Source organism: Sardina pilchardus, chromosome 11 (genome assembly GCF_963854185.1).
Source record: "Sardina pilchardus chromosome 11, fSarPil1.1, whole genome shotgun sequence".
Lineage (NCBI taxonomy): Eukaryota > Metazoa > Chordata > Actinopteri > Clupeiformes > Clupeidae > Sardina > Sardina pilchardus.
Window position 1 is genome coordinate 17,806,915 of NC_085004.1, and position 12,500 is coordinate 17,819,414.

The 12,500-nt window shown below is 50.4% G+C and overlaps 1 protein-coding gene across 1 annotated transcript in view; it reads left to right on the forward strand.

The window, feature by feature from the left end:
- The window catches only part of adamts18 (ADAM metallopeptidase with thrombospondin type 1 motif, 18), a 104,904-nt gene that overhangs the window by 87,950 nt on the left and 4,454 nt on the right, over positions 1–12,500 (forward strand). Inside the window, exons 17-20 of the mRNA XM_062548714.1 lie at positions 885–1,005; positions 2,256–2,382; positions 9,582–9,786; positions 12,127–12,321. Coding sequence (XP_062404698.1) covers positions 885–1,005; positions 2,256–2,382; positions 9,582–9,786; positions 12,127–12,321 — 648 coding nt within the window. The remainder of the gene's footprint in view (positions 1–884; positions 1,006–2,255; positions 2,383–9,581; positions 9,787–12,126; positions 12,322–12,500) is intronic.

Genomic DNA, 12,500 nt, shown 5'->3' on the forward strand with positions numbered 1-12,500 from the left:
CAATGGTTTAGCCCAGGTCTTGATTGGGTAATTGGCTGGCCTATTTAAGGCTGGCTCATTTCATGTTGTGGGAGAGAGCTTGAAGTCTTGTGAGAGAAGGCTGGAGAGTACGAGAACGGTGATTTGTATTCAGTTAAGTAACCTGTTGGTTAATTTATTTTCTCTTTTCCGTCGGAAGTTCTTTTTGTTTTCTATGTCGGGTCACTATTTTTGTACTATAAATAAATCTGCGCTCTCCACCAAAATCCACGTTTCCTTGCTGTGCCTTCACCCCATCAACACTTCACCTCAGTGAGTCCTAGTCGCTCATCCTGTGTGTGAGTATGGACCGCAAGGGCCATATTTTCACAGTACCTACTGACCTGAGATAGACGGCTCCGCGCTGCTTTTTTGGAGGCTACGTTTGGCTTCCTTCACGGTTCAGCTGAGGTGCAGCAATTCAGAAATCACGCTCCGAGACTCCGAGACCACCCACCCACCACCGGCAGCAGTCACGGCCGAGAACACTCACAGACGGACACACGCGAAAGGACATTCTCAATCAGAGCAAAAAAGCACTCTCACAGGGGAATGAATGTCACCTAGTCATTTCCTTGGGCCCTATTGAAACTACCTTGATTATGCTATTAATCTATTTATCTCTGCATTTCGCTCACAGGGGAACTAACTGTCACCTAGTCATTTCCTTGGGCCCTATCGAAACTTACTTGATCATTCTATTAATCTATTTATCTCTGAATTTCCTCTTTCTCTCACTCTCTCCTCTCTCTATCAGTCTTTCTTATGTTTTTCAGTTGAGTTGAAGATCATTATGAAGACAATAGCATGTTTGTGTACAGTAGAAGTGTTTCTGATCTCCACCCGTGTCTCTCCCTGTCTGCCAGATCCTGCTGCAGGGCAAGAACCCAGGAGTGCTGTGGGAGTACACCCTACCCCTCCCAGAGAAGAAGCCCAACTACACATGGGGAGTGCTGCGCTCCGACTGCTCGGCTCCTTGTGCCGGAGGTGAGTGTGTGTGTGTGTGTGTTTATGTGTCTACACTGTATGTGTGTTACTAATTCACCTATTTGGTCTCTTGCCTGTGGTACTTGAATGTGTGTGTGTGTGTGTGTGTGTGTGTGTGTGTGTGTGTGTGTGTGTGTGCTATTTCCCCTTTGTCTGTGTGGGTACCTGTGCATGCATGTGTCTGCAAGGGGTGTTTATTTTACTGTGGTTAAGAGGGAGGAACACATTGTCTTTCAGTCTTTCATCTGCCTGTGTGTACAGTACAGTGTGTGTGTGTGTGTGTGTGTGTGTGTGTGTGTGTGTGTGTGTTTGGAGGTTACAGGGTTTGCCCAACTCATCAAAAGCACCTTTGTAAGCCACAGAAAGGAGAGAAAGGGAAGCACCCTCCCTCTTCCTAAGACCTCCAAAAGTACCACTTCAGTCAGCAGTGTGTGTGTGTGTGTGTGTGTGTTTGAATTTGTGTATGTAATCAGTTAGTAGTGTTTCCTGTGTGTGTGATGTGTGTTTGGTTAGTGGTGTGTGTGTGTGTGTGTGTGTGTGTGTGTGTGTGTGTGTGTGTTCTATGTGTGTAGACCTGCTTGCCTTGCCCCTGTCACATTCCCAGTAGGGTGTAGGGCAGACAACACTATGACAAGCCCTGTGCATGGACCCTTATCCACACTCTTTCTCTCTCTCATTCTTACTTTCTTTCTTTCATTCATACTTTTCCTTGCAGTACACCGCTCCTTCTTTCACCAGCACAAGTGAAAGACTGGAGCCTTTGTCCACATCCACCCCCCCCCCCCCCCCACACACACACACACACACCTCATCCTCTGCCAGTCTCCTCCGCTGCTGCCATCGATACAGACTGGAACATGAACTTGTGTTTGAGTGGCACACTTTCAGGCTGCCCCCCCCTCCTCTCACTCAGCCTTGCGGTCCAAGGGCACGCTTAGACGAGCCTGTGTGTGTGTGCAGAGGTTCTGTTGATACCTCGGCGCAGACGGCTGGGTTTCTGCGGGGGTGCTGACACACATTTCACTCCATTCATACCTGCCTCAAAGTCAGCCATTGTTCGTTACAGTGTGGTAGGAGCAGCAGCAGCGCTGGTTGGTTGACTGGTAGGTTGCTTGGTTGGTTGGTGGTGGCGGCGGTGGAGACAAAGGTGGTGGAGGCAAATGCTGGTGGATGCAGAGGTGGTGGAGGTGTCGGTGGAGGTCCCGGAATAAAAGCTGTGTGTGTGTGTGTGTGTATTTTCTCCCCTGCAGGACGAGTCTCAACAAAAGCCATCTGTCTGGAGGATCAGCGCGCGCAGGTCAACGCCACGCTGTGCAACCCGCAGACCAGACCCGTGCTCGGATCACACCTCTGCAACACACAACCCTGCCCGGCCTAGTAAGACCTGCTCGTCTCCAAACATGCGCTGTTAATGCTGGTACTGTGTGTGTGTGTGCGTGTGTGTGTGTGTGTGTGTGTGTGTGTGTGTGTGTGTGTGTGTGTGTGTGTGTGTGTGTGTGTGTGTGGGTGTCTGTATCTGTGTCTGTGTCTATATGTGTGTGTGTGTGTGTGTGTGTGTGTGTGTGTGTGTGTGTGTGTGTGTGTGTGTGTGTGTGTGTTAGTGTATATATTTCTTACAGTGCTGCTGGTGGTGGTGGGGGTGGTGGTGTGTGTGTGTGTGTGTGTGTGTGTTTGACGCTGTAATTCTCGTCCATATGATCCACTGGAGGAAATAGTAGATTAAACATACAGTATATTTACACTTGAAACTCAGACACTTACATGCACACACACACACAGACAGACACACATGAACACACTATGTACCATATAATGTGCCAAAGCCACACAATATAAGTGGCTGAACATGTACTGGATACACACCACAACCACCCACCTACACACACACACACACACACACGCACGCACGCACGCACGCACGCACACACACACACACACACACACACACACACACACACACACACACACACACACACACACACACACACACACACACACACACACACACACACACACACACACACACACACACACACACACACACACACACACACACACACACACACACACACACACTGGACCCGGTTTGGTAGCCACTTGCTCCAGAGTGGGCAGCATGTCCCGCACACTTAGAGCGCTGGCCAGTGTGGTGCCTTTGCTGTGGGCAGGGCCCGGGCTGCACTCCTCCTGTCCCAAAGCAAACAGGATTAACATACTCTCCAGACAGGACCTGCTCGGGCTCCCAGGCTCCCCAGCGCCTCGGCCCGCTCGGGGCCAAGCCACAGCCCTTCTGGCTCACGGAGAGGGAGAGAGAGCTCTCTTTTGGTGGCTCCTGGGCTGTCTGTACCACACATGGAAACACGCACATACAGGCAGAGGCACATATTACACACACACACAGACACACACACACACACACACACACACAGTTACACACACACACACACACACACATTTGCACATGCACACACACATACACACACAATGAGACACACGCACACACACACACACACACACACACACACACACACACACACACACACACACACACACACACACACACATAAACGCATGCACGCATGCACACGCGAATGCACGCACGCTCGCACACACACACACACACACACACACACACACACACACACACACACACACACACACACACACACACACACAAAGACATACACACACAGAGACATGTGTATGCACATATTCACACACACACACACGCTTACACACACACACACTCACACACACTCAGTCAGCTCCACCTCACTGTTCATGCACTGATAAGTCAGACATGGACCAGGGAGAAGTTGGCTCAGTTGCACACATGCCTCCCCTAAGTAAAGGGAGCGAGTCTTGGACAAAATGAGAAGATAGAGAAAGGAGGATGGCAAACCCATGGAAACAAAACACGAGGATTAAATAGATGCTTGACATCGGACAATGATAGGGAGAGAAACAGTGGAAAAAATAGCTCGGAGAAAAAAAAAAGAAAGAGAGAAAAAAGGAGGAAGAAGGAGACGGGAGATGACTTTCTGCCCCATTGCAGGCGATGTTTGTGTGCCTGGACAGACAGAAATGCATCCGGCCGTCTCTGCAAACCTCACAGGCAGCTGGGGCAGATGTTGGGTGTCCACGCCTCTGCGGTCTCTCCTGCTCCCATTTCCCTCGGTGAACTGTCCCCGGGAAGACTCTCGGGCCACCGCTGACCACAGACCTGGCTCTGCTCGTACAGTACGCGCTCGCGGTCAGGGCTGATACGATGGGCCAGGGGTGGGCTGAGCTGAGCTCCGACTCTGACGGTCATCCGCCAGTCCGCCGGGAGTGATGGCAGATTAAGAGTCCTTGCGTTTTTTTTCCGCCTTTTTCTCCAGCGCTGCTTTCTAGGCCGGCAGTGAAGCCGACAGGCCGGCGGAGCCTGACGCCAGTTAGGAAAGGGTGCCTGCCCCGACACGCAGACTGCAAGCGAGCGTTTCTCTTGCTGTTTCCATCTCTCTCTCTCTCTCTCTCTCTCTCTCTCTCTCTCTCTCTCTCTCTCTCTCTCTCTCTCTGTCTCACTTTATTTCTCTCTCTTTCTCTCTGTCTTTTCTATGTCATGTTCTTTTCCACTACAGTATATCCCTCTCTCTCATTCACTCTCTCTTTGTCACTCTCACTGTTTTCCTTCCTTTTCCCTTTTCCTTTTCTCGTGTCATGTTTCCTTTTTTCCCCATTTGTCAGTGTTTCACACTCTCCTTCCCTGCATCTTTAGAATTCTTTTGCTCACGTTTCCCATCTCTCTCTCTCTGTTTCCTCTCTCTCTCTCTCTCTCTCTCCCTCTCTTTGACCCAGTGTACAGTTCTCTCATCTGTTGCTGTCGGTTGTGTGTGTGTGTGTGTGTGTGTCTGTGTGTGTGAAACGCCCCAGTCAGGAACGCGGGGAGGTGTGAGTGATGCTGGCTGAGCGGGATTGTGGGAAATCAGGTCCAGATGACCCGCTTCCTCTCCACAACGAGCCCAGGCCCGCTCGCTCGCCTGCTCGCTCGCTCCCCGTCCCGTCCAAAGCCTGACAAATCGTCCAATAGCAGCGCGTAATTGAAAACAAAGCGCTGGCCTGGCGGAATGGGACGCAGCTGCCGGGATGGAGGGATTTAGCCGGGCGCTCCGGCGGCCACTGTGCTGTCGTCCGTCCTCGACTCCCCGACGGCCAGAGAACACTCCCCTCCCCTCCCCTCCCCTCCCCTCCCCTCCCCTCCCCTCCCCTCCCCTCCCCTCGCCTCCCCTCATCTGTCTGTCTCTGTGTAGCGCGCTAAGTGGAGGAGTTTGATTACCAGTGAGATTAGCATGCAGTCCCAGACACACCATCATTCCTGGCCTTTCTTGCACTTCATCACCTTACCACCACCACCACCACCACCACTTACCCCCAACCACACATACACACACACACACACACACACACACAGAGTGTCACACACATATACACACAAAATACATAAACAGACGCATAAACTCATGGCTGCCAACAAATACACATCCACACACACACACACACACACACACACATCCACACAGACACAGACACACACACACACACACACACACACACACACACACACACACACACACACACACACTAAACACTAATGTACACAGGGGGTCATGCAGACAGGGCTGAAGCAGTCCTCTCTCCCAGTGCCCTCAGGTATCAGTTCTCCATCTCTACACGCTAGATGCCCCCCCGCCACATTCGCTGTGGTTCCCACCACTTCACTTGAGAAGGATCTCTGGGCTGGTAATCTGGGGCATAACTTAGTTCCAGAAGAGAGGCCTTAAATCGCACAATCACTAATGATCCGTTTCCACCCCCTGCGCAGGCCTTGGAAAAAACAAAGAGGGGGAAAAAAAACTTCTGCCTGACATATAGAATGACATCACTTTCATAAATTTCAAGATAAGACCGGCCATTTCCCACCCGACGCAGCATACCAAAAGAGTTCACCCACCTCCCCCCTCTGATTATGCGTTTCGATTTATGGATCTACCAAAGAAAAGAAGAGCGGAGGGGGAAAAATGAATGATTTGAGTGGGGAATAAATAAAAAATAAAAAAAACGCTTTTACAAACACTTCCAGAAGATCTTGTGGGAACACATTCAAAAAGCGAGCGAGACAGGGAAAGGGGGGGGGGAGAAAAAAAAGTGAGGTGGAGGAAATCAACAAAAAAAAAGAAAAGAGTAGAAAAGAAAAAAGAAAATCTGAAAAAGAGAGAACAAAAAATAGAAAAACACAGTGCTTATCTTTCCAGCAAATATCTGTGGCGCTGACAGGTCTGTCCATGTTTTATTGTAGCGAGAGGGAGCCGGGGAGCATCCCCTGGGGAGAGGCGCTGCGCTGGCCAGCCAGCAATCCCCCCGGTGCCGGCCCAGCGCTGGCCCACCTCCGGCCCCTGGAACCCCCTGGGGCTTGGGTCCTGCCCAGATGGAGCACGCACACACACACACAAACCCACTCTCTGCCCAGCGGGGCCCAGGGCCCAAGCCAGAGGTAGAGGTAGAGTCAGAAACGGAGCCTTAGCTGAGGCTTCTGTGCAGAGAGAGAGAGAGAGAGAGAGAGAGAGAGAGAGAGAGAGAGAGAGAGAGAGAGAGAGAGAGGAGGGTGGAGGGGAGCATGGAGCATGGCGTAGCGGACACTTCAAACGAGCACCAGGCCCCTTCTCTATCTGCCTGTCCAGAAATGTCACTGCAAAAGATAAATGTCTGAGCACCTTAAAGAGTTTCACAGTGTCCATACTGCTCTCTCTCTCTCTCTCTTTCTCCTTCTCTCTCTCTCTTTCTCTTTCTCTCTCTTTCTCTCTCTCACTCATCTCATTACTCTTCATCTCTCTACTCCTCCATTTTTTTCTACTTCTGGCAGTGTCACTCGCTTTTTTTATCTCTCTTGCTCATCATTTTTTTTCTTCCCTTTTTGTATTTATTTGCTTGTGTGTATTTTGCACAGCTGTGAAGCCACTCTTCCTTGAGGGCCTGCTGAACAGGCTTTTGCACATGCAGGCAGCAGTCGAGCATATTTCAGTCTGGCTCGCAGTCCTTTTGACAACACGGCACTTGAAAAGCCGCCGCCTCGTTTAACGCTGAGCGTTCACGACGACGGTGACCAGCAATGTAAACTTCTCGCAAGAAAATATGTTGTTGACTACATCTTGCATTCATTCCCTAAAAAACATGAAACCGCTCAAAGAAAGCCTAAATGCCCCCCCCCCCAAAGTATGTGCTAACTTTGGTTTGGTGCCTCAGCATCTTGCTAGCAGAAGCTAAGATTACACACACGACCTCAGAGGGTCTTGGCGTGAGTGAGCGCTGAGCCTGAGGATGCTTTGTTTAGGGGCTGTAACATGAGCAGGAGCCCGCAGAGCAAGGTGGAATCAGGCAACGCGCGCAGTTCCACTCCACAATCCCCTCAACATCCCTGGCATTTCAAGCTCTTTTTTTTTATGCTCTCCCATGTGTAATTGCATGGCTTGGAATATGCGAGTTATTGAAAGACTCCAGAAATAAAGGACGAGCCAAGCCAATACTGGTTTGCAGCGAAGCACTGCCTGCTGCCCTCTGCCCGGCAAACACATTGTTATTTATGTGGCAAGGAATGGAGCGAGAGAGAGAGACAGAGAAAGAAATACCAACAAAAAAAACACACTCTTTTTCCCCCCTCCCTTTCTCTCCTGTGATAGATGGTTCATATTTCTCCGGGTGAAAAAAAAAGGAAAGAATAAATGGCAGTTTGGAGTTCTCCCTCCAATTTGTCAGAGGTTTTTGAGTGAGGGAATGAGGGCAGGTCTGTAGGGAGAGAAGTAGAGAGGCAGGAGAGCGATAGAACAAGAGAGAGAGAGAGAGAGGAGGAGGATTCTGGCATTGATGGAGGGATCCAGAGTCAGTTGTCCATCACTCCGGTGTTCACTGGCTGTGACTCTCCCTCCTGCGCTCCAGTCCCGCCGTAGACTTGGACGCCGGAGACGGTTCCTGAGATGCCGCTTTTATCTCCGCGCCAAGACCGGCTCCCACATCAGCAAATGCCACGGCTATCTGGAGGCTGTGAAATTAGAGCGGGCAGGGTTCACGACAGCCCTTTCGTCTACCCTTGGCAGAATGGGGTAAGAGTAGGTGGGGGGGGGGGGAGGGGCAGAATGGGGTGAGAATAGGCAGGGGGGAGGTTGGGCACAGGTGGTACTGAAGTGGCAGATTGAGGTTGCAGGGGTGCTCTGGGTGCAGGGGAGTGGACTTGGACTTGGTTTGATTTGGTTTGGGAACCGTTAGGGGGGTTTGGAGGCGGTGAGAGTGATGTCTTTGCGACGGAGTGCTAGTCTTTTATTGTGAGAGGCACAGAGAAAGAGCAGACGCAGACACCAGCGGCCCTGTGTGTGTGTGAGAGACCGTTTGCTTTGGATCTCCCGTGCAGATGAACGTACACGCGATGGGACTGAGGTGCTCTAAGTTCAACTTCAAACCACTTGTGGAAACAAAGGTGTTGCCCAGGAGGGAGCACTGGAGACCAAGGGGTTCATGATATACTGTAGGTGCTGTCAGACTAGTTAGGCCTCTGTTCCTGGTGAGCTTCTCCTGACGCTGGGGCTCCATCCTCAGTGATGTTCTCCTGAAGCTCGGCTTCACTTGATATCCATATCTGAAAGAAATAACAGAAAGGATTAGATAAATAGAGAGAGAGAGAGAGAGAGAGAGAGAGAGAGAGAGAGAGAGAGAGAGAGAGAGATAAAGATAGAGAGAGTGTGAGAGCATGAAAACGTGTGTGTGTGTGTATGATTGTACACGCGTGCGCATGAGTATGTGCATGCTTGTACGTGTGTGTGTGTGTGTGTGTATGTGTGTGTGTGTGTGTGTGTGTGTGTGTGTGTGTGTGTCTCTTGCGGGTCCTCTAAGAGAGGGTGGAGTGGCTGTTCTCTCCCAAAATAAACGATGCAGCAGCGCTGGCAGCAGCAGCAGCTGTGGCAGGCAGGAGAGCTGAGCTGAGCTGAGCTGTGGTGTGGTGTGCTGATTAGACCCCTGTGCCATACGCAGAGGCCAGAGCAGTGAGCTCGCCTCAGGAGATGAGTGCACAGCATCGGCACATGGCTGCGGTTTAGGGCGGCTTTGGCCACTGCACTTTGAAAGTTTGCGCGTGTGTGTGTGTCTGTGTGTGTGTGTGTGTGTGTGTCTGTCTATGTGTGTGTGAGTAAGTGTGTTTATGGGCACCTGTGTTTTTTTATGTCTATCCATTAATTTAAACATACATGTGGCTGTATGCTTTTGTGTTTGTTTACAGCTATGTGTGTGTGTGTGTGTGTGTACGGCTCCTCTGCAACAGACCAGTTGACATGTACTGTAGGTCCTAAGTGGCCTGCATGAGTCTGCCTCTGTAGCTGTGCCAGTCTATTTCCATGAGGCCGTCCCTCTGTCTTTACCCGGCCACTCTGATAGTCCCAGCAGTATGATTACAACCCATAAGCATACCAAACACCCACAGAGTGCAGTTGGGTTATGACGTGTGTGACATGTCCCCTTGATTAACCAATCCGCTCTCCCCGCCTCCCCTCTGACAGCTGGACCACCGGCAAATGGGGAGCCTGCAGCCGCACGTGCGGGGGCGGGCAGCAGACGCGGCACATCCGCTGCATGAGGAAGGTCACCTACCAGCGGGACGAGGTGGCGCCGCACTCGCTCTGCCCCGTCATGGCGCCCGCCCAGGTGCAGCCCTGCAACACCCACGCCTGCCCTCCGGAGTGGGGCACCGGCTCCTGGTCACAGGTGAGGCGGCCTCGTGTCCCCGGCTATTTTCTCTCTCGTCTATTTTCTCTCTCGTCTATATTTCTCTCTCTTTCCCCCTTTAATGGAGTGTAATTTAGCACAATGCAGGACCAATAGGCTATTCATGGGTTTCATCAGGTCCCTTTTCACAGGTGTATTAATCAAGCACCATGCAGTCTGCATTGCTAATCAAGATGCTTGATTGTATACACCTGTGGAAAGGGACCTGATGAAACCCATGAATATGAACGAAAGACTGTTCCAGTGCCCCAGCTGTGTTGCAACTGCATCTCCTCTTATATGTTGCTCCTTACATGTTCGATCCAACACTGAAGATATGGTTTTGCCCAACAGTAACGTTAACAATAGCGGCAGGTTCCACCGGAAAGCTCACAAAAAAAGCCTACAGTATACCGCATCAAAGGTCAGAAGCATCAGGTCAAAGCTACAGTACTGTATGCAAAGGAATGCAATATCCATTTGCAAAAACACCACACTGTAAGACTGGAACGCTCTACTGAGCAAAGGAAGATGAGCAACCTAGTGACAGATTAAATAGGCCCGTGTGAGACCCAGGGTGCATCTTAAAAGCATCAAAGCAGAGTCAAGCAAGCAAGTCATGAATAACAGCCCATTGTGAAGTATTAGATCTCATTACACTGTTCCATATCTTTACCCTTCTGGTCCCCTTATTCCCGTTCACTCCGCATTTCCCATGTCATTCTTCCTTATTCCCTTTGCTTATGGCAACAAGGGTTTATAGTGCTACAACTTACATCTGCACTTCATTGAGATAAGTACACACTTTAATTTGATGCACATTTGGACTCAAAAATAGAACTTCTCAAAGTCATTGTTCGCTCTCACTCCCTTGCTCCGTAACTGTCATATAGGGGAGTGTTTGGCAAACTATCAGGCAATTAAACAGATCAGCAACAGCTGTCACAGTGCAGACCCCAAGTATCTAAATGCAAAGGCCAATGAACTGACAGACTGGGTCTATTTTATCACATTTGACAATCAGGTCAAGTGTGGCTTTGAACCACCAAATTCAGCCCCCATCTTACAAGGCTGAGATTACAGGACCTTGCTTGTTCAACGGGGTTCCTGGTAACATTATCATGGTGGGTTTGCCAACAAGCACACACTTGGATTGATGTGTATAATATGTTGAAAGTTGCTACTAAATTGCTAGATGTCAGAGAGCAACGGGTTCTGACTTCTTGTCAAACATAACAAGAGGAGAACAATGTGGGCATTTTAGTGACTTCAGGACTGCAGTGAAAGTGAGAGAGGTGAGGAGTTGAGTTGCTGAAGTGTCACGGGGCTTGTTTGAATTACTAATGGAAACACTACCCTGCCCTCTACTGGTTGAATGCAGTAAGACCGCTTCAATCCAGAGCATTTAGGAGATGTTTTTTTAACTGTGGCAGTAAGACATGAAAGGCCAACTGGCTTCAGTCGTTTGTGGTGATAGGCACCCAGACCTCGGCAGCATTAATTATTTACTGCCTTTTTATATGATAAAACGAAGCCATGCCACATTTTATGGCCGAAAATGGAAATCGCATTAATGAGCCACATATTCCCAAGCTTCTCCGCAGGAACATGAAGAGGGGGGCAATGTGCCATAATTGTTCCTTTTAGTAAATGAATCGAAAGGCTGGCTGTGTTATCTGGGAATGATTAGCGGGGCCCTATCGTATGTCTGGCTGTATTTTTTGACATGTGAAGGGCCCCGGCGTTTGGTAAACAGCTTTGTGAAGCGCGCGGCGCTTCAAAGCATCTCTGCTGCTGTCACTCTCCGTCAGCGGGTTCAGAGGCAGTGCAGACTGACAGTACACACACTGCGAACCGTGACGGCTGAGGATGACTACAGTTTGACCTTTCCCAAGTTCAGACAAAATAACGCCGCGCAGCGACGACGGGAGACTTATTTTTCTCGATATTCCTCCTCACTTCTCCCTTGTCTCGCTCTCTCTTCTTCGCTCTCCTTCGCCATCCTTCGCCGGTTTGATTATCGCTATTTTCCCTTCTCCCTTTCTTCAGCTCGCGTTACCCCTCTTTTCATATGTTTATTCTCTCCATCAACTCTGTCGCTTTGTAGTCCCGCCTTGCCTGTCGGTCGGTCTGTCTGTCTGTCTCTTTCTCAGTTTGACTCTCTCTGTTATTCTCTTTCACTCTGAGTGACTTCCTCTCTGTGTGTCTCCTTCAAAAGCCTCAACTTAAATCAGCTTTTCTTTCTAACGTTTGTCTTTCTCTCACCCCCCCCCCCACCCTCTCTCTCTCTCTCTCTCTCTCTCTCTCTCTCTCTCTCTCTCTCTCTCTCTCTGCGGGCAGTGCTCTAAGACGTGCGGGCGCGGCGTGCACAAGCGGAGCGTGTTCTGCCGCAGCACGGACCCCGGGGCCCGGGCGGTGGTGGTGCCGGACAGCATGTGCAAGCTGCACCACAAGCCCAAGGCCCAGGAGACCTGCGTCCTCGCCCGCTGCCCCAAGAACGACCGCCTGCAGTGGGTCACCACCGCCTGGAGCGAGGTAGGGACAATGCCACAAACACACACACACGCACACACACACACAGACACACACACACACACACACACACTCTCTCTCTCTCTCTCTCTCTCTCTCTCTCTCTCTCTCTCTCAGACACACACACACACTCTCTCTCAGACACACACATGCTCTCTCTCTCTCTCTCTCAGACACACACA